The sequence below is a fragment of the Salvia miltiorrhiza genome, chromosome 4 (assembly GCF_028751815.1).
Source record: "Salvia miltiorrhiza cultivar Shanhuang (shh) chromosome 4, IMPLAD_Smil_shh, whole genome shotgun sequence".
In the NCBI taxonomy this organism is placed as follows: domain Eukaryota; kingdom Viridiplantae; phylum Streptophyta; class Magnoliopsida; order Lamiales; family Lamiaceae; genus Salvia; species Salvia miltiorrhiza.
The window spans coordinates 41,157,056-41,178,891 of NC_080390.1; the positions used below are offsets into that span (position 1 = coordinate 41,157,056).

The 21,836-nt window shown below is 37.8% G+C and overlaps 4 protein-coding genes across 12 annotated transcripts in view; 2 read left to right on the plus strand and 2 right to left on the minus strand.

Moving 5' to 3' along the window:
- Positions 1 to 6,974, plus strand: part of LOC131021689 (crossover junction endonuclease EME1B-like) — a 45,744-nt gene extending 38,770 nt beyond the window's left edge. Inside the window, exons 13-14 of the transcript XR_009101038.1 lie at positions 6,060 to 6,290; positions 6,366 to 6,974. The gene's annotated coding sequence lies outside the window, so the exon portion shown is untranslated. The remainder of the gene's footprint in view (positions 1 to 6,059; positions 6,291 to 6,365) is intronic.
- Positions 390 to 5,449, plus strand: LOC131021688 (pentatricopeptide repeat-containing protein At4g19191, mitochondrial-like). Its single transcript, XM_057950940.1, is given in 4 exon segments — positions 390 to 2,917; positions 3,043 to 3,156; positions 4,095 to 4,644; positions 5,329 to 5,449. A coding segment is annotated over 1 exon segment (1,920 nt). The 5' UTR covers positions 390 to 685; the 3' UTR covers positions 2,606 to 2,917; positions 3,043 to 3,156; positions 4,095 to 4,644; positions 5,329 to 5,449.
- A 3,145-nt stretch (positions 6,975 to 10,119) lies between the features above and the next one.
- On the minus strand, positions 10,120 to 14,367 carry LOC131021694 (TSL-kinase interacting protein 1). Of its 9 annotated transcripts, none has more exons than XM_057950970.1 (9): positions 14,175 to 14,331; positions 13,506 to 13,639; positions 13,167 to 13,279; positions 12,832 to 13,073; positions 12,512 to 12,752; positions 11,173 to 11,922; positions 10,656 to 10,779; positions 10,509 to 10,522; positions 10,120 to 10,475 (listed from the first exon to the last, which is right to left on the minus strand). In XM_057950970.1, the coding sequence occupies exons 2-8, from the start codon at positions 13,627 to 13,629 to the stop codon at positions 10,518 to 10,520; spliced, it is 1,599 nt and encodes a 532-aa protein (XP_057806953.1). In that variant the 5' UTR covers positions 13,630 to 13,639; positions 14,175 to 14,331; the 3' UTR covers positions 10,120 to 10,475; positions 10,509 to 10,517. The 9 variants fall into 9 exon arrangements, with proteins under 9 accessions (XP_057806953.1, XP_057806951.1, XP_057806956.1 ...); XM_057950968.1 differs by having other exon boundaries at positions 10,509 to 10,560; XM_057950973.1 differs by having other exon boundaries at positions 10,120 to 10,522; positions 14,175 to 14,367.
- Positions 14,368 to 18,383: 4,016 nt separating this feature from the next.
- On the minus strand, positions 18,384 to 21,225 carry LOC131021696 (uncharacterized). The gene is made up of 3 exons (XM_057950974.1): positions 20,911 to 21,225; positions 20,292 to 20,372; positions 18,384 to 19,113 (listed from the first exon to the last, which is right to left on the minus strand). Exons 1-3 carry the CDS (start codon positions 21,067 to 21,069, stop codon positions 18,718 to 18,720), a joined length of 636 nt encoding a protein of 211 aa, XP_057806957.1. The 5' UTR covers positions 21,070 to 21,225; the 3' UTR covers positions 18,384 to 18,717.
- Between the last annotated feature and the right edge of the window lie 611 nt (positions 21,226 to 21,836).

A 21,836-nucleotide genomic window follows, 5' to 3' on the forward strand; every position in this document is an offset into this window, starting at 1 on the left:
TTTCCAAATACTCCCTCCGTCCCTCAATCTATTTTTTAATTATTTTTTATTTTTATTTTCATATTCATTTTTAACTTATTTTTTTTATCTTTTCATAATATCAATTTTTATTATTGTGAACTCTTATTTATTTTTTTATTTTTATTTAATATTAATCTCAAATATATTCAATTAAAGTTAATTAATTTTATTATATTTATAAATATGATAATTAAGTTGGTATTAATTTTATATAAATATAGAAATATAAAAACATTTTCCGACCATTGTACGATACATAAATGCTAATTACTTTCTATATCATTAATATTTATTTTTAAAATTTGTGGGCAATTGATGACAGGTGAAATTGAAAAAACAAATGTCGTCACATAACCTTATACTACAAATAATTATAGATAGATTTCATTTGTTAGCGGTTAAAACTTGTTGAAAATTTTTGAACTATGAAAATTTCCAGTTTGCGTGTGGGTAGATTGATTTGCATCAATCCATACAACAAACATTTTCATTTAAATCACATCAAGCATCTCATCTCCTCTGACTGATATTACACACCTCAAATACTTCGAAATTCATCAAGAAAACTGGAAGCTTGCGGATGAGCTGCGTTGCGGTTGAGAGATGATCATTCTGTTATGAACCGATTCAAAAATCAATGGAATTGTTGGCGCGTATCTGAGACATGCTCAACCGATTTTCAGTTGCCTCATGGAATTCCTGCATAAGGCAATCAGTTTACAGTGGCTATTTTCGGAAGGCGATTCTTCTCTTCACCCAAATGAAAAATCAATCTTATTTATATCCCGACAATCTAACCTTTCCTTTCGTTGCAAAAGCATGCGCAAAACTATCAGACCTCAAACTGTCAACGATGATCCATGCCCACATTGTTAAAACGCCCTACTGTTGGGATGTATATGTGCATACTGCACTAGTTGACATGTACGTCAAATGTGGTCGTTTGGGTTGCGCGCAGCAAATGTTCGATGAAATGCCCGTGTGTGATGTAGCTTCTTGGAATGCGTTGGTTGTGGGTTTCGCTCGAGCGGGTGTGTTTGATAGAGTTTCTTTGCTGTTCAATAGAATGAGGGCTGCCCGCGTTGTGCCGGATGCGGTTACTCTGATGGGCTTGACTCATTTGCTGTCTGGAATGAAGGATTCAATGTTGTTGGGCGGTGTTCATTGCTTTGGGATGAAATGTGGGCTTGAAAAGGACGTCTTGGTTGCCAACACTTTGATAGCTGGCTATGCGAAATGCCGCGACTTGTGCTCAGCTGAGAAGGTGTTTCTTGGCATTGCTTTGGATTGTTTGAGTGTAGTTTCGTGGAATGCTATGATCGCTGGTTTTGCTTATTTTGAAGAGTGGTTGAAGGCTATTAAGGTTTACATCCGGATGCTTCGTGATGGATTTCGGCCTGATGCAAGCACGATTCTTAATTTGCTATCATCGATGGCTCAGCAGTCGGATTCTTCACTGTGTGGGAGGCTTGTTCATGCTCATGGAGTTAAAATCGGGTGTGATGCGGATATCACCGTGCTTAACACCCTTGTTTGTATGTATTCAAAGTGCGGTGCCATTGATTCCGCGAGGTATATATTCGACTGCATGAATGTGAGGTCCTGCGTTACATGGACAGTGATGATTGGCGCGTATGCAGATAAGGGTGATTTGGATGAGGTGTTATCCCTGTTCCATGAGATGGAGGCTGCTGGCGAGAAGCCTGATTCTGTCGCGGTTTTCCATCTCATAGCAGCGTGTGGTAAAGTCGGAGGGCTTGAGGTTGGGAGATGGATTGATGGTTACACCACTGCAAAGGGGCTAAAGAAGGATTTGATGGTGTGCAATGCATTGATAGACATGTAAGCGAAATGTGGAAGCATGGCACACGCTCATAACGTGTTTCTTGCCACAGATGGGACAAATGTAGTCTCTTGGACGGCTCTCATATCTGGATTCGCGCTTAATGGGAGATCTCGAGAGGCATTGGATCATTTTGATCGAATGTTGGAGTCAGGTGTGAGACCAAATCATGTGACTTTCCTTGCTGTTCTTCAAGCCTGCACTCATGCTGGTTTGTTGGAGAAAGGATGGGAGATTTTTAACATGATGACTAACGAGTACCACTTGAATCCTGGATTGTATCATTATGCTTGCATGGCCGACCTCTTTGGGCGTGGAGGAAAGCTGAAAGAAGCGTTGGATTTCATCCAAGAGATGCCTTTCACACCAGATGCGGGGATTTGGGGTGCTCTGCTTAGTGCTTGCAAGATTCATCACAACTTAGAGATTGGTGAGCACGCCGCGCGTCATCTGTTTCGACTGGAGCCACAGGCTGCAGCGCCTTATGTGGAAATGGCTAATATATATGCATTGTCTAACGAGTGGAGTGGGGTGGCTGCTATGCGCATGGAGATGAAGTCCATGCAAGTGGCCAAAACCCCTGGCCAAAGTATTGTACATATTGATGGGAAATGTTATTCATTTACAGTTCAGGATCAGTTCCATCCTAATAGGTGTAAGATATTTGAGACGTTGGATAACTTAGTTTTGCAGTTGAGAGATGATATGGGTATTTCTCCTTGCGAGGAATTCCAATCATGATTCAGCTATGGGGTGTGGTAACTCATTGTTGTGGGCTATGGCGACTTTTGTCTTCCTGCATTATCTTTATCCAACCTTCCAGTCTTGGGCATGAAAGTCAAGTCTCTTCGCATTCAGGCATAAATGAGGTCTCACTTCCTATTCTTATACCAATCCCGAATAACTGAAGGAACATATATTAGCATCTTAATGATCTAAGCATGCTGAAATCCCATGGTGCCTCTCGGCCCTCTCCTATTGCACATGACCGATGTTTCTACCAGTGTGCACCTTGTATAACAACTCTGTGTTTTTACCTCATCATCCAATAAGGTTTGTTTTGGACTATTAGATTTGGCTCATTCTTTCATCCTTGTAATGTTTTTGCATGGCTGACTTTAAGGTTACTTTGATACCTCTGTACTGAGATGTTGACTGATGGCATGTTCAATTTTTAGGTCTGGTCTCTTGTGGTGAAGCTGTTATCAATTTTCCATCCTTTTTCTTCACTTGAAAGAAGAAAATGTTTTCTCTCCATAACTGTGGCCATTCCCTTTGCTATGTCTGAACAGGTATTTCAATGAACATGAATATAAGATATTGTGATTAGGTTTAGCCTTTGGCCTTTCGGGAACTTGATGCATAAAAGGCCATAATTGCAAAATTACAAAATTCTCCTATTTTTCATCAAAAATTATGAAATGGAGAATGGCGTGCAGTAGACTGAGTGCAGCCACGGCAGTGCATCTTGAAACCCTTCAGTATATCTTCCGTGACAGAGCCGTAAATCCAGCCAACCAGGTTTAGCACGTTAACATTTAGATGTTTGTTTGGAAACATGTCACAGTAAACAAAAAGCAAGAAACTAAACCACTCGCTTCCTTTCCCCATTCCGTCGTCTTGTCTTCATAACCACAGCTTATAACATGAATGGCCTCTTTCAAGAGTGATGTGGAACTAACTTCCTTTAGAACACCACCATCTTCTGATAGTGTTGAAGCTACAAATACCGGTGACTGCCCAAACTTCTTCTCGAGTTTCTCCTGGGAGATAGTAGGTGATCTTGCAATATTTGGCTGTGTAACATTGTTGTAAATGAGTCTCTGATGGATCATATTCAGAGTGTTCAACATCGTTATCCTCATCACACTATATGTTACGTCACAAATAAGCTTTGGGCCTACATCAATAAACTTATCTAATACCAGATAAGCACAACATATTTGTACTACATGGCCATTTCATTGTGAATGCATTCAGAACACATCCGCGAATCTGACCATATCATAATTACTGAGGTTATGAGTTTTGTTTGTTCTTTTTACTGTCATCTAAAGGATAGAAAATGAGAAAGACATGCGAAGGTCTTGTTGGTTTAGACATTTTTTTTACTATTATACCCTTAAATGATCTGCATGTTTAAATTTAATCTTCTATCTCCACTTAAAGATATCTAATAACTTGTGTTTTGTATGCTTTCTTTTTATGTTATGAATGTAACATAGTGTAGGGAACAAGCACAGTACAAGAACCCTGTTAACAACTCTGGTTGGAAGCGGCCTGTTGTAGAGGAGGTTTCTGAAACAATATACTTGAAAAGAAATGGAATGATGTGCCATGATTTATCTTATGGGAATTTCGAACTAATAAACCAAGTTTCATGTGTAGGTCTTGGCGAAATTTGCCACCCATTTTCCGAAAGTACATTCAAGGCAGTGTGTTGATGAAGCTGAATTAGTTGAACATGTGGTTGGTCTAACTTGCAGCCGCGCAAATTGCCAATTTGCATTGACTCAGAATTGTTTATTTTTGCTGGAAAAGTTAAATATATTTATGCATGCTGCTGGTCTGCATCGATATGAATTTCAAAATGAGGATGGTTTTAGTGCTAATTACATTATGTAGAAATTGACTATCATTAGTGTAGATTATAGTCATGCTTAACCTAATATACTCTGATTTTTAATTCAGAAAAGACGGACACAGTTTACAGTTAATGCAAATGGATCTGCTATCCCTAAAGATTGTGTTGATAAGAGCTTAATTAAGGAGAATTTGTGGTATGTTCTTCATCCAAACCAAATAGCAAATTATTCGTCATCCTCAGGAAGTTCAATATCATAAATACATATTTTTTCAAAGTTTGACCTTGTTATAGGATCATATTTGAATATGTGCTCCTTGCTAGTTATCTAGAGTTGTCAGCTTTGGCTTTTGTAAGAATATGCTGTTTGCCTATATGGTCAAATTTTAGGTTTAGTAAATATAAGAACCTTTAATATGTACTTTTAGTCTTTGAGCCTTGTGGGCTAGGTATACTTTTCTTGAAATGTTTTAACTGCATACGTGCTATAAGTAATGGTTAATGGTAACGATGTATCAGATTCAGTTGAGCTGCTTATTACTAAACACTTGGTTAGTGAACTTCAAATTGCACCTGCTGTAACTTTGGTTGGAGATCTTTCAGTTAAAAGATTCGAATTCTTGAAACTTACCTAATTATAGCGGACTCGGTTATAACTTATAAGTTGTATATGTGTTTCTTCTCAAAAGAAAAAAACTAAATACAAAAGTCTCTCATTGATTTGTAGCATGGATGTGTGGTTCGCTATTGTTATGTTTAACTTTTATGGCTATCAGCCTCTTCTGGAACCTCTCTCGTCACACCATTAGGCGTTTGTGTTTATACTTTTGTTTAGGTATCAGATAAGGGGATGACATTTACAGTTCATTTCATCATGCAGGCTAAAGGCACTGGTAGCTATCCCTAAGGTGCAGGCATGATTTGCTATAGCTATATGGAAGAAATATCCCACAATGAAATCTCTTTTAAGAGTTTACATGGATCCAACAAAATCTATAAGTCTTGCACATGAGAAATATATGCTCTCTCCTTTTGATGCAAAATCTCACTATATTTAAAGATATTTATTGATGCTAAAATTCTATATAGACTTGATGTTAAATTGTGCTTCTTTTTTACTAATACTGAAGATTTCCAGAGCTAGAATCTTTCCCCCAATATTGTTTCCTCTGATGGAAGTATATGGGTTTTGGGGCGTCGAAATTTAACAACAATGGTATCCTTTAAAGTAACATAAAGCTGCCTTTTCACCACCATTTGCTTGGAAGTGGCTTAACGAGGCTGCTTTTTTTCAGTATGTCACATGGAAGAATATTAATTTAGCTACTGTTTCCTTGTGGTCAGGTTTTGATAGCCTATCTCCGCATTCTTGTTTTCTAAGTCAGTTAGGTTAAGAGACTTTAGGGTTTGCAGATATGCAAAGCTTATAATTCATGTGATACAAGGTGCATATTGTGAAACAACTTTTCAGTCTTATACTTGCAACTAAGTTTCAGTCTCTTTGTAGTCAACTAGTATTTTGCTTGATGTGGCAAATTTGCTGCATTTTATTGGTATAAATCTCAACTAAAATCAGACCCAGTTTACCCAATTTTGTGTGTCTGTTTTCAGGTAATTTTGTTGGTTATGCAAACCTTATTACCTTTTCAAAACCAGTCATGAGAAGGAATTTCTGCTCAAGGACTTAATGACAGAAGGCTACTCGGTGATGATAGATAACTTGGCAAGGTTTGTTCTAAAGAGAATCTGCAGAATCCTTATTGCTCAATGCAGAAACATCAAGACAGATGATGTTGAGAACGTGGCCGATCTCTTTAATCTCCATCAATGGAAACAGTTGAGGTCAGTAACTTGTATACATTGTGTGCTTTGAAATTTGAATATAAACTCTATAGTCACTATCCGTGGGCCTCCCAGATTCACTCAATGCCAACTTTTCTTCACTAAGCTGTGCTGCTCCAAATCTATGAGACCATCACATAAACATAAAGTTGCAAGTAGTGATGCTAAGATTAGAGCATACATCTCCCTGTGAGCTGCTAGCGTAGTAGCGGACATCTTGCCTTTGCAAAGTGAAGCATGCTTCTACTTGTTTCTTCACACACTGCTGTGTGTGTTATCATTTTTTGGAGACACAAGATACCAGAAAACAGAGGACAGGCTGGCAGATGACAACAACAATTTTCATGGTAGTTAATATGTTGTCTGAATAAAGAGAGTGCTTTGCGCATGCTTGAGTGGTGAGGAAGGGCTTGAGCCATGTGACCTAGGAATTGACATTGTGGATTATTCATTTCTGCAGTTTCTACTTATTTTGTACATTACGATGTTAAAGCTCGAGGCTAGCTTCCTATATGAAGACTCTTAGCAGTATCATGAGTTCGATTCTACAGTGTGTTTATGTATGTCGTCACTGTGGCTCTTTGTTGGAAAAAAAAATAAAAAATGTACAGGCTTGGAGTTGTTGTAATATTGGTAGTGTCGAGCGTAATATTTGTTTTGTTATTTATTTATATATTGGTTGTATCTAAGAAACTCATTATCATACAAATTGTGCCCAACTGTAATGAACTAGTAGGACCAGGTTTTAGGCATCGAGTACAATTTTTTCCACTGCACTAAAATAATGGAATACTCGATTAGGTAGCCACGGCGGATGGGAGTTTGTAATTAAGAATGAAATTACATTATTTAGCGAGTACCTTGATAATCAAAATATCTCTGCCTACAAAATTAGGGGCTATCTTTCAATTGGTTACGAAACCTCACGAGATGTGATGGCCATTAATTGTGCAAATTTTGCATATGGTGTGCGGTTATCGCCATAAACATCATAAATAATATTCCCTTAGCATTTATATTTTCTTTTTAGTTTGTCATTAAACCGAGTATTCATTTATTTTTTTTGATAAGTATCTCACACCACTCACTCATAACACACACACAAAATTAATTTTTTAAAATTCATATTATTCTCAAATAAGTAGCCATTTTAGGAGGAGATGATACCGTAGTACTCCCTCCGTCCCATTAGACTTATCCCATTTTTTTTGCGTACGGTTATTAAGGAGAATATAATTAGTGTAGTAAAAATGTATAAAGGTGTGAGACCATATTGTTTATAGTGTAAAATTATTACTAAATATAAAAATAAGACAAGATCAATGGAATAATAATTAAAAAAAAAGATAATATCAATGTTAGGGAGAGAGTAGTATATCGGAGTCGCTTGCTCGAAAAACGTAAGAAACATGGGGAAAAAAGAGTTGAGATAAGATGGAGACAAAAGAAGGGCCACGAATTTAAGGCAGAAAACAACCCCATTGGGGTGCTTTAAAAGTGGAGGGCTTGCACTCCCACTATTGGTGTCTCTATATTAAAAGCATGTTGGGCCCAAAACTCCTCCTAACCTAATATTTCTGGGGCCCACCACCCCAACTCACTAAACCACTATTTCTAATTTACTTCACCCAACCAACCTTATCACACAACTCCTACTTTATCATCATTCCATGTAAACAATCAAGTGCTTATATATTATTCATCTAAAAAACTTTCAAGTTGGGGAGGAATTTGATTACGAAGGTCGTCCCTTTCATCATTTAGGATTACACCTTTTATTCTTGGTGGATTGTTTGGTATATTCTAACATTGTCTCACAGATCAATTTTGATCCTGGTTATATTTAGTACTTAGGGTTATTTTGACTTGGTATTAAATAATAAATAGACTTTCATCTCCAAGTTAACTCAGACGTCGGCCCCTTAAATTAATACTCTCGTCCCATTAGTAGTGTCACATTTCTTTTGTGCACGGAGATTAGGGAGTGTGTAGAAAGTAGATAAAGTGGGTTGGTGAAAATTATTTAAATATTAGGTATAGAGCGAGAGAATATTGCCATAAAGGGAATGAGACACTATTAATGGGACAACCCAAAAAGGGAAATGGGACACTAATAAATATATTGTTGTATACATAAAAATAAGGATGAGTTCTACCTGATCCTATTTCTGACAAGAGAATGTAAATGTTATCTCTCAAAAGTAGGAAGGTGAATGTGCTTGAATCAACCGCACATGCACCCATTAAAGCGTGTGCAATTATATGTGAATAAAAATCCAAATATTATGTCATTTTACTACTATATCTTAATATCATGCATGATGACATAAAAAAATGAAAATAGAAAAACAGGTAGAGGTAGTAGAGATGAGTAATGGCATACATGAATGTTGACACAAATCTTTCATCTTGAAATCCCATGGGCCATGCAACCCGCACTAACGTACGCATTTGTCTCGCCTTACCTCCATATATCATATGTGCACTTTCTTCCTCTTCCCATAATAAATCCTTAGCCCTTTTGAGCTTTTCTCCCACACCCCAAAATTTCATGGAGAAGAGTAAATCATTCCCTTATTACTCTTCTAATTCATATGCTGAAGCAAGATTCGACTTCGAAGATCGGGCCAAGTCGTACAGCTTCAACGGGCCGCCCGACAACCCGGAGGTGAAGAGGAGGAAGAGGGTGGCTGGATACAACATGTATGCTGTGGAAGGTAGGCTCAAATCATCTCTCAGAAGCAGCTTCAAGTGGATCAAGAGCAAATTCACAGAAAATCATTATGACTCATGAGATTTCTCCCATCTCCTGCATATTTGAAGATGTTATATAAATTTCAAGTTGTTGTGACTTGTGAGGAGGGAGGTGATCTTTTCTTTCCTCCATTGTTGAGAATTGTGATATTTTGTCATGAATCTTGCTACTTAGAATGAAGTGGGATTGTGTACATATCCTTTTCTCCCTCTTGGCCTCCTTCTACATACTGCTTTATTTGGTGATAATTATATGATTTATGAATGAATGTGTTCTTGGTTCATCTCATGTCACGTATTTCATACCACTAATCTATGGCGTGTATTGATGAACTGGAATTAGAGATGGAAAAGCACAATAAGAGTCAAAGAATTGTCCGAGTAACTAAGATAGAGATCAAAGATGTACTTTATTTTTTTTATTGATGAACTGGAATTAGAGATGGAAAAGCACAATAAGAGTCAAAGAATTGTCCGACTAACTAAGATAGAGATCAAAGATGTACTTTATTTTTTTTTATAAACTAACAGTATTAAATAAAGAAATTTAAAGGTCGCGTCACAAGGGACTCGAACGCAAGACCTTTGACCTTGGAAATTAACCCCTTACCGCTTGGCCAACACACACAGAGTATTGTGGTTTTCCTTGAAAAACTCACCGATTCCAGAATATGGTTGGTAGTTAACAAATTGATCTCAAACTTTTTAACAATCAGTATCTTGTTTTATTGTCCAGGAGAACATTTTCAGATGTAATTAAATGTACTGAAAAATTAAGTTAAGCCTGCTCTCAGTTGCATTGAGCTGGATTGTAAGAGCTTTATCTCAAATAACCAGTTAAGCTTGTATAAAAGTTAACATCTATTCCTGCTCGAGATTTCCTGAAAGAATCGACATAGGAACATAGTGATATCCAAGATTTGAACCTTTGTGATCAGCAGCCTCAGTTGAATGTTATGCCGCCAAACATGACCATCATCACTATCACACTTAACTTTCATGACGTATATGTCATCGTGGATAACACTAATAAAATTTTATTAGTGTTAATATCAAGAAATTGAATCCCAGAGCGTACAGTATAATTGATATAGTAGAAGACTGGATATTGACATTGTTTAAACTTTAAGGAGTCGCTGACAGCTTGCCCTGCTGAGAAGCTCATCTTATTGCGTAAATAATATACAGTGTACCTTCGAGTAAACAATTTTCCAAATAACGCGAGAGAGAGAGAGGAGCCAGTTTCTTCTGTCCTCAACCAAGACGTATCTTGCCCAAGAGTATTGATCAAAAAGCAAACTAGTAAATTTAGTCAAGATGCACGGTTGTTGCATTAGAAGCTTCTGTGACGCCAATTCAAGTCCATGGCAAGTTTCTCTGCTTGATTGCTTTCTTGGAAAATAACACCTCATATTTACGCAGATTAATACCATCTCAACCAGCTCCAGCTGCATCCAATAGCCAATCGAAGGATCATTCTACCAACATAACAAAGTATACTTTGTTAGTTTGTAGGCTTTACATGTAAGAATGCATAATTAGTTAGTCGGAAGGCTCTAGCCATGAGAAAATTTTAGTTGTTTAAGCAATTGATAAAGAGAGCATTGCAACCTGATCGATGCCCGAAAGGCCACAGTCTGCTATCCTCATCAAAGGCTTTTACAGGACAAGCCAAAAGATCTGTCTCCAATCCTTCACGAGAAGAATCTTTGGGAAAAACCGTTCCATTGATTGTCTACAATGGACAAAGATAATGTATTTTTACTATATCATCAACCATGCAACTCCAAATATACAAAGAGTAGAAGATAGCTACTGCATCTCTCAATTTAATTTGTTTGAGCATGCAGCTTTTATCAAGTTGAGAGAACCTTCCAGTTTTTTAAGGCATCTAAGTTGATCGAGCTATATTTCAGCAATTCATAGTAGTTACCGGAAAATTATTACCAGCCACAATTTTTCATTGCTCAGACCAGAGAACCATTACCGCTATCTAGAGTCTCAATATTTTGAACGATTTGATTATGTTCAGATTTAGTTGCTTTTGTACCTTTAGACTTACACATACGTGTGAAAGTAACAATGTAGTTACAATAAAAGTTCATCAAGGAATGAGTGCCAGACAAACCTTAGCAGCCCTTGCTATCTGGGATTGTTTTGAGCTTGCAACATTGCTGCATCCACCAGAACCAACTCTTGCATTTGAAGTTGTGACATCTCTGTTTGATTGAAGCCTCTGAATGGGAAAAGCATGGCATGTCTCTTCAGCATCTAAAATGGACAAATTTGGCTCATGCATTGATAGTTTTGGCCTTTGGGAAGGTGCATATAATTGGGCAGCAATTTCTAAGGATCGAGAAGGTGCAAGAGGCTCCAAGCTTGTTTTGCTCTCTTTTGATTCCACCTTACCACCAGTCTTGGCCTGCAAGGATGCCTCAGATAACAAGCCTCCAATGCTTAAGGTAGTAAAATTATCATCCCATGGAGATTGGAATGGTGCATGCCCCACTTCGGCTGATTGTGTATCTGACTTTTTCAATTTCGCAAGTAATGATGCCTCAGAAAATAATCCTCCAATGCTTACATCACTGGATCCCAGAAATAGAGGTTGTAAGGATGATTCATTTTCCAGTTTCATGCTTGAACATCTCATCTTACCCAAGAACGAATCTTCAGAGAGCAGATCACGAATGCTCATGTCGGATGTTAGTGCAATTGGCTGCACCTGAGATCTGCTTACAGAGCTGGGAAACGATTCATTAATTTTACCCTGCAATGATATTTCAGATAGGAGGCCTCCAATGCTCAAGATGGTCATATTGTCATCCCAAGGTACACCTGGGTGAACTAGGTCAGCCTCAATCGTCACTTTATCATCCTAACAATAACAAATACAGACATTGATGACCTAATAATCTCTGTACAAGGATTATCAACTAGCCTAGAAAATATCCTTCTGCCAGAACTTCAATAAATGACTAAATGCAAATTCAGTACAATTCGAGATGCAAGGGTGGAAGCATAAGCATGATCTAGAGACAATACTAAGAGGCACAGCTATATAGAAGATTTTTTTTATTATTATTACAGCCGTATAGAAGATATTCAAGCAATTTATCAAGAAGATAATTCTTGCAGGCCTCTGTCAATCTTCATCCTATTCCTACAATTTCTAATTCAGGATTCAAATTCCATTTACTTCCTACAACTCATTAACATTCATCCAATTACATAAGCAACTTCAAACTCCATAAAACTTCCTTCAATATTTTACCCAGGTCAAGGAACTGTAGCAATTCAGCTAAGAATTGGAGCTAATCCCTACATATTCCATTTTCTATCAATCTTCATGAGAACATTATACATGTTGCCTATTTTATTTTATTTTTTTTATCAAATGCTCTATTTTCAGAATGTATAGATGCCAGCAAACAAAAAAAATGTGAATAGATGGACCTGAAAATTACCACCAAACCAGTAGGTGCATCTGAAGCTTTCAGCTGATTCACATCTGAACGCAAAGTTTCATCAGCATTTCCTTGTATTTTAATGACTTCACAAGATTCATTTGTTTGTTCCTCTTGGTGATTTGGGATCACCAAATTTCTGGGCGAGCCCTTGTCCTCAAAACCTGTATGAGCCTCTAGAAGACTAGAATTACAAAGTCCGCCAAATATCTCAGGCTGATGATTGCACAACCAACCATACCTAAAAATCAAAACAACAAAGTCGAATATTCAAACTCCAGGTGAAGCTTTCTAAGAAGCAAAATTGACTGACTTCAGACCTTAGGCGGAAAATGGAAGGACTGCCCACATCAACATACACATCCCATACAGTGAAGGCACTATCATTCAAAGTCCATCTTCTGCATGATGCCAACTGTTCCAACTTTGTGTTATAGGGAAAAAGCATGAGTTGACCTGTCACTGCAGTTGAAGAGCTCCACTTAGCATCCAGATGCCTAACCACTGATGATATCCTCTTCCGAGCACTTAGTGTTAGCTCTAAAAATGGATTGTGACCATCCTGTAATAAACCAACAACGCAATGCATTTTCTCATCCAATTTTTAAACTTCTTGTATGGGGTGGGGCAGTCGGGAAGAGGAAAATTTTCATACCTTCTCTAATCCTAGGCGAGTTTGTCCATTTATTGGGAAAAGCTGCAGCTTAATTTTTCTAGATGGAATCTGCAGTTGAATTGGAGGATCCAAATGTGGCATCATTATATTTTCTGCAGTAGAGACAAAATAATATGAGAGCCTTTAACCATTAAAAAACAGGCTAAACAAGATAATACACAAGCTTCCATTATAATAAATCTAGATTTTTAAGAAACAATGTTCATAAACGTAAGAAAGCATATATACAACATTTTGTTTTTTCACCCAGTAGATTTGCAAGAAATCAGTCAGGATGAAAGGTTAGTAAAGCAGATGCTGTTCATGCAGTTGCCTGACCTAGAGAGCTCAGAGGCCCCCGACCAGTCTCATTTGCAGGTTTCTTTAGATTAATACCCATGCATTCATCCTGGTTTCTATTGATATCACCTCTCTTTCTCTTTTGTTGTCTATATGACTTCATGGAAGAGTATCTGCAAATGAAAGCAGTTGTTTGAGAATAAATGTAGTCAGGATGCAATTTTTCTCATCTGTCACTGCAAAGACACCACAAAATTAGCTCCGAATTATCTCGGAGTCGTTCATACATTATCAGATTCTCGTAAATGAAACAATCATGGGCGCGCAGAGGCAGAGGCAGCAGCAACAGCTACACCACTACTATTGTCAAACAGAAGCAACTACCAAACAATAAATTATACTATTCCAGTTGCTTACAGTTGAGTTGGCAGTATGATTATGATGTTAATTATAATTCCACAAAAAAATAGCTACTATAAGGAAAAAAATCAAAACCAGATAGTTAATTAATACATCGACTCTTTCAGATTTGACTGTAAAACCAGCAATTAACATACTTAGAGACGCGTAACACGAAGAAGCAGTAGCTGTAAATATAATTTGCTCAACTGTTATGCCGGCGAAGGGCAGTTTATAGGTCCGCCCTAAAAACAACAGATCATTATTTCTACAAAATTCGCAAATATACGGATCGAGTTACGCGAGTACCTTGACGCGGCATGTAGATCGCTAATAGCAGGCGCAGATCTGGCTGGGATTGTGTGAAAATCGGCGGTGGCGGGAATAATTGCGTTAATTTTTGGTGCCCCAATTTGAATTTTAATGGAAGGAGCCGAGAGTTTTATTTAGTATTTTATACGATTCCTTGGACATGAAAACCAAATGCCATCTCGTGCCATGTCAGCATGTTTTTGCTTTTATTTCTCATTTGCTTTTCACTTTTTCTTCTGCCCTTTTCAATTTGTGTTAAGACTGAGAAACATGAATTTCCTCAGAAGTACTCCCTCCGTCCCGCTATTCAAGTCCCATTTCTTTTCGGCACGGAGATTAAGGAGAAGCAAATTAGATGATTTAAGAGTGTGGTCCACATGATTTAGTTTGTGTTTAAGGAATAACTAATTATTTCTAATTTATTATTATTAAAAGACTTAAATTTTTTAATTTATTTTCATATAATCTGTAATTTTATTTATATTAATTTTATGCTTGTTTAATGAAATTTTTACCAACCCAAATTAAAAATTAATGGGCATAAGTTGACAAAAATCTGCAAAACTTGCAAGAACACAAAAGCAGAATTCCAATCTGCAAAACTTGCAATCTGCAAGTAACACCACACGAACACCAATCGAACTTGCAAAAACTTGCAAGAACACCAATCGAACTCCAATCTACAATCACACGAACAAAAATCTGCAATTATGAATCAACAAAAATCTGAACTCCAATCTGAAAAACTTGCAAGAACACCACACGAACAAAAATCTGCAATCAACAATTCCAATCTACAATTCCAATGTGAAAAACTTGCAAGAACAAAAATCTGCAATCAACAATTCCAATCTACAGATTTCGAACCAATCGAACTCAAACAAATCAAATAGATTTCGAACCGATCGAACTCAAACAAAATTGGAGAAAATTTCATGAACAGAGAGTGAAAATTTCAGGAACAGATCTGGATCATCTTCTCACTCAAGCCGCCGCCGCTCGCACTCCGCCGCCGCTTCTGATGGTCGAGGCGCAGAGAGAGAGAGAGCCGAGACTGAGGTGAAGGTGGAGGAGAAGGCTTCCTCCGGCGACGAGCAAACGACGGCGGTGGAGACTCAGGCGCAGAGAGCAGCGACTAGGGTTTGAGATTAGGCGAGCGGAGGAGGCTGTGGTGAGGCGGCGAGGGCCGAGGGGTGGTCGCGGGTTGCGCGGAGTGGGCAGCGGCAGTGGCCAGTGGGCACCGAGCGGAGTCACTGCGCGAGTCTGGGCGTCTGGGCAGAGAAGGGGCCGTCCGGCGCTGGGCGGTGGTTCGGTCCGGCACGGCGGGGCGGCGGGTCGGCGTGACAGTGAGTGGGTGGGTGCGGCGGGGCTAGGGTTGAATGCTTCTTGTGCGTAAAATTGTATTGTGTTTTTGAATGGGCTGTTAATTAAGGGTTTATTAGTTGAACAATTAGTGAGTTAAGCATCCCCTTATTATTTCCTTTTTAGGAAACGTGACATTATCGGTGGGACAACCCAAAAAGGAAAATGGGACTTGAATAGCGGGACGGAGGGAGTAAGATTTAATTAGGATGAATTCATCGTGATTCGTGCATCCGAATATATGGAAATAACATTAAAATTTCAAATTTGTTTAATTTCAACATATAAATTTGAAGATGCAAGTAACTTTTTTTCATTTCAACTTGGCCTTTAATCCTTTGAAAAATCCAATATTTGAAAATACCGAGTTCAGTGCCTATTTTTTGAAAAAGAAAATATCGATTTTAATACAAATAGTACATTGTAATTATTCACAGATTTCCCCTCTAAAAACAAAAATTAATCATAAATTTGAGTAATTATGTGAAAATGCAGGAAAAAACAAGATAGAAAAAAAATGAAATGTCCTTTTTCCATGTTGTTATTCACGACTCTCAATGGCCAAAAAAAATTGCCATTGGCATATTCGAAATCTATATAATATACTCTTTTTGTCCCACTCTAATAGATTCGTTTTTTCTTTTTAAGACGTTCCACTAGAATAAGCTCAGTTTTAAATTTAAAATAATTAGGAGAATATTAACTAATGTTTAAGGGGAGATATATCTCTTAATTAAAAAAACCCTAATCTAATTCCCTTTTTTCATTTCACTCACATCTGTTCCATCTCCCATTCTCTCTGTAGTGGCAGGTTTCCTCTCCCAAACCCTATTCTTTTCCATTTTTAACTAATGTTTAAGAGGAGAATATTAACTAATGTTTAAGGGGAGATATACCCTCGCACATCGACCTTCTATTGTCCTAGCGACGACGTCGCCGGCCTAGACAAGGCCCGACAATAATTTCAGTCGTGCTACGACTCGCCCCTGCAAAAATTACCACCCCACGAAAACGTGGTTGCAGAAACTGCACCACCATCGATCTTCCTTGCCACCGCATGCCAGCATGTGAACTCACGTTCCACGACCATTGAGCAGGCACCGATCGTCGGAGCAACCGCCACCCTCGATGCCGACGTGCGATTTCGATGCTCAGGCTTGTGAATTACGGTTGATATCCCCAAATCTTAATGACAAAATTGGCTTTATGAGTGATTTTTTGAATTTGTGCAATTTGTAGACAAATTTTTATCGGTTAGTTTCAAATTTTAGTTTTGGGTTATTTTTCTCTAACAAAAAACAATGTCGTCGTATCTCATCACCGATTTGTCCACGTCAAGATTCAGGCCTTCCAAGACAGTTTTGATTTGAGAAAAATAAAAAATGGATCCAAATTTGAATAAATTTAAATTTCATATTTTTATAATTAGATTTTAAAATTCATGTTGAATACCAAAAAGTAAATAAAGTTCATGTATCTATACACCGATCACCCAAATAATAAAAGTTTCACATACTTCATGCTTAGAATCAAAAGAATTTATGCTTAGCATAAAGAGTCGACTCCGTAATGCGGAGGAAATGGGTTATAAGCCGAGGGAGTTTGTTATCGATAATAGCAGAAGTGCTAGTATCTGTGTTATGAATAATATCTCCAAAAGACGTTGGTCGGATGAAATGGAGATGGACGACTTCTGCAACAACATGGATTAATTCTTGAGATTGAGTTTCTGTACGCTGAAGTTTTAGGCTTCCTGCGTTTCCTGTTTTTGTTTTTTTCTTTCTTTTGACGAGCTCTTTCTCGAGCCTCGGGCCCCTAGTTTGCGTCTTTGTGCTTTCACGGGTTTTTCATTTTTCTTTTTTTTATAAAATTTCAATTTAATAATAAGAATCAAAAGAATTTATTTGATGTGAGTGTGTTGACCTAGCGATGTGATGGTTGATGTATAAGGCCAAAGGTCTTGAATTCAAATCCACCATGACATGATCTTTAAATTTAATTGTTTAATTATTAATATATAAAATAAAATAAAATTGTTGGGTGTGTCGTAATGTCTAAGGCTCTAAATATCGCACAGTTACAGACTTAACAGTTGCAAAAGTTGTTCAAAAAATTCATGGATAATTTGAACCTGATCAAAGTCCGATCAAAGTCAAGAGAGGTGGAAACAAGGTAGGAAAATTGACGTGTAACATTATTTGGTAATACGCGTATTGGAAGATTTGAAAAGACAGTAATGAGAGAGTGTTCAAGAAAGAATGCTCTGATAATACTAAAATATGACGATATTATTTTTTGTACGTGAAGATAAGCTATAACTCCCAAACATTTTTTGTAAGTGGATGTTGGACCCCAGCAATTGTTTTCCTTCTAAAGTCTATTGATTCTTTCTTGATGGCGGAAGGTGGTTCTCTATTGTATTCTGTTTTGAGTTATGTGTCCTTTTGATGTTGTATGCCGATAATGTAATGTTTCCTGTTTGGGCTAAGTACCCTGCTACTCATCTTTGATTTATAGTAGTACCTTTTTCAAAAAAAAAAAAAAAATTCGAGCATTTCGACTTCTTCATTTATCACTTGCTGCTGGGTCCAAATTGCTCTTTAATTGAACTTAATTGTATAAAACTCAGAAATATTGTTCAAACTAGTTTTGATAATTGATAAACCTTACTAAACCTAGTTCCAGCAAACCGTAAACAAATCAAGCACGTCAATTCAATGTCGATTAATTATATTATTATAATAGCAAATGTAAATCCAAATCTATGAATCGTGTATAGAATTATAAACCCAGTATCAAAAACAGCTAAAAATCAGCAACCCCACACTTGTTGCACCCAATCTCTGAGACAAGAAAAACTAAATGAATATATCTATATATAGGATATTTCGACACATTCGATGTTCCAAAACCATAAGAAACAGAGAATCATGACATCGGGACAATACTAGACAAACATAAACACGAAGAGAAACTATGTCTCCGTTGAAACTATTTAATCCTTTTCAACTGGCACCTATGCACTTCCAAGACCCTTTTCCACACTTCAATTTCACTTCTTTTACACATCCCCCTTCGCAATTGCTTCATTAAGTACCACCACCGCCACCACCGCCATAATTTCATCGCTTTCTCATCACCCGAGGGGATTCTCCGACTCCAAGACATACATTGGACTTCAGTAAGGAGAGTCATGGCCTGGACTATCAGAATGCATATCCATTGAAGTGTCGTTGGAACTGAGAGGGTTGGTATCTCTGTTTTGATTGGTGCTGTTCTCATTGCTCCGTGTGGCATTGTTTGAGGAGAAACCACCCTGTGATAAGTGATAGTGCTGGAGAGTCCGACGCACTGGACTAGAGAGAGCATTTGAAAACACAGAATTTTTACTTTGATCTGAATTGCCCGCGCGAGGTCCTTGTCCAATAGTTGCAGGACCAAATGCATTAGAAGATATGGGAAGTCCTGTTTGAGGTAACTGCATTAAATTATTATTAGGCTGCGGTTGCGTTTGCTGCTGCAGGGGTAACCTTGGGGATGGAGGAGGCTCTTCTGTTCCATAATCAAGTTCATTCTGCATATGTTGAAAATAATAAAAAGGTGTCACAACGTTAGTCCATCCAGCTTCTAACTTGTCATATTAGAAATTGGACCAATACAGAAACTGCACAAAACATAAAAAGAAAGAATCCAAGCTCCATGAGCTTCAATGGCAACTTAAGCAAACTCTGAGCTATCTACCAGCTATGAGACTTCATCGTTATAGCAGTCAGGTCAGTGCCTTCTTTCATGCCAAAAGTTATAGTATTTCCAAAGTAGGGCTCTCATTTCAACCACAAATCTGTGAAAGAAAATGATGGACCAGACAACTATGACAGAAAATGCATGAGGCTATTGAGTAGCAGCCAAAACAACATCCTCTGAATTTGTTTTGTGCCCCTCACCACAAAATATTCATGACAAAGAAACAATGCATATTGAGTAAAGACGCACATCAACTTAATATGTATCTCTCAAAGTCACTCTCTCTACCATATAGCTGACCAGTACCAAGCTACCACAATTGGAAAAAGTGTGCTTATTCAGAGTACCAATAAAAATATTCATCAACAGAGACGAAAATGCCTAGCAGCAGTCAGCAGCCTCAAATATCATGAGAAACTTTTGATAGTCTGGAGAAGACATATGCGGTTCTTAGCCATAACTCAAAACACAAGAAGATCAAATTACAATTTGAAGTCTGAAAATTTATACTTGTCATAGTGTATTAAATTACTTCCAACTAATAATTAACCAAGTAAAAGGGAAAAAAAAAATTACTTGCATGTGCACATGTTTTGAATTGAAGTTAACTAATCAGGAACCGCACAGGCTTTGAACTAAAATTTTACTAGCCACATGAAAACCATCCAGGTCCAATGCTGAGTAAGAAACTAATATCATAATGACATAATCACATTCTTAGATCATTCATCCAGCTTTCTGCCAGAATTCAACACCGCAAACACAATTTACAACTCATACAACTGATATTTCGATACACTACAAAATTCTAATTCAGAATAGAAACAAAGAAAAAGCAACATGCAGAGAAATATTGATTAGCAACCCCAAGCCACATATCAATGTGCGAAGAGTACAAAGAAAATCCAGCATAGCAATTCCATAAGCACTAAGAATTGATAAAGTGCACTAGAACTAATTAACAAGTGTTGAACATATTATAGCAACTTATAGAGTTGAAGAATAAACCTGCACATATGCGAGTATGTCGCCGCTCATCACTCTAACCCCATGCTCTTGCTGTCTTAAAATCCAATTGTAAAGCTTTTCCTACATTGGTAAAAGAACAAGAAAATAATGAGCATTGCAAGAAATATATCAAGCACAGAACAGAACCCATAATTATCAGTGCTCAATAACGTTACATCAATCAATAAACCTAAATATTTGATAGTTTAAACCTAATTATTTGGTGTTTAAACCTAAAGACCAAGTGTAACTCCAAAAGACACAGCTGAAAAATCACCAAACCCCTAAGAAAAGTAAAAGGTGAACCCTTTGATCAAATTCACATACATCTGAGGCGCACCAGCCATATTTCTCAGTCAATTCAGACGGATTCATCCGCCCACAACTGTAAAATCTATGACACAACCGGTGCATTCTGCCAGGCGGTATAATTACTGTCTATTTGCATATAATAACATGAATATATCGGCAAATAGACGACAGAGAGTAGCACCTATACCGCCACCGACAACAGCTATAATCAACAACAACGAAAAACCATTGATTATAAGGCGATTAAGCGAAACCCAGGCACAATATCCTGAGAAAAAAATAAAATAAAAATAAAAAGGGCAGAGACCAGCGAGTGGCGTTCACCGGCTTGGAAGGAGAGGCGCTGCTGGTGCATCGCGTGCGTGTAGAGCTGGGAGAGGGAGTTGGCCGCGGTGCAGAAAGTGGTGTACATCCCTCGATCGACCTCATCGAGGCGCGACGCATCGGATTTCCTCTTCTTGGCCATAAGTTTGGGGGAATTTTAATTGGGAAGAAAAACCCAAACCCTAGATGGATATACAGAGAGAATGGAGTATCGGTGTAGGTGGTGTGAAATTACGATGAGAAAGAAAACAATTTTTGGAGAAAGGCTGGTAGGGTGGAGTGGACGGAGGTGGAACTTTTCATGACCCACGTGGATTCACACCTGGCATCTTTCACCAATTTTTTTAAGAGTAAAATTTTGAAGTAGCCAAAATGAAGCATAAAACACAATTTATGGCCACACATTGAAAAAATACAAATTTTGGCCATTTTTATTGATTTGGACGCTTTTGCCCTTAATGAGGCGGACTGGGTAGGATCAGACACGCGGGTCGCGTGCCGGGTCGGGTTAGGCACTTATGGCACTATTAGTGTCATAAGTGCCATCTTGGCACTTATGGCACTAATAGTGCCATAAGTGCCATCGAAAATCCAAAATAAAACCAAATAAAATAGTCATTTTGGCACTTATGGCACTATTAGTGCCATAAGTGCCAACGAAATTCAAAATAAAACTAAGTAAAATGGTCATCAGCACAAATATAGAAACAACAACATCATTTAAACCCTAAATGGAACATCTAAACCCTAAATGGATAATCTAAACCCTAAATGGAACATCTAAACCCCAAATGAATAATCTAAACCCTAAATGGAATATCTAAACCCTAGGGGGAAGTGTGCACTTATGGCACTTATGGCACTATTAGTGCCATAAGTGCCATCTTGGCACTTATGGCACTAATAGTG

Coding starts and splice junctions, on each gene's coding strand:
- LOC131021694 (XM_057950968.1), bottom strand. CDS start 13,629: ATGAAGTCATATAGACAACAAAAGAGAAAGAGAGGTGATATCAATAGA. Junction 10,780..11,172: donor AGATAGCAAGGGCTGCTAAG/GTTTGTCTGGCA, acceptor TGTCCATTGTAG/ACAATCAATGGAACGGTTTT. Junction 10,561..10,655: donor GCCTTTCGGGCATCGATCAG/GTTGCAATGCTC, acceptor TTACATGTAAAG/CCTACAAACTAACAAAGTAT.
- LOC131021696 (XM_057950974.1), bottom strand. CDS start 21,069: ATGGCCAAGAAGAGGAAATCCGATGCGTCGCGCCTCGATGAGGTCGAT. Junction 20,373..20,910: donor CCGGTGAACGCCACTCGCTG/GTCTCTGCCCTT, acceptor TTACCAATGTAG/GAAAAGCTTTACAATTGGAT. Junction 19,114..20,291: donor ACATACTCGCATATGTGCAG/GTTTATTCTTCA, acceptor CAACATATGCAG/AATGAACTTGATTATGGAAC.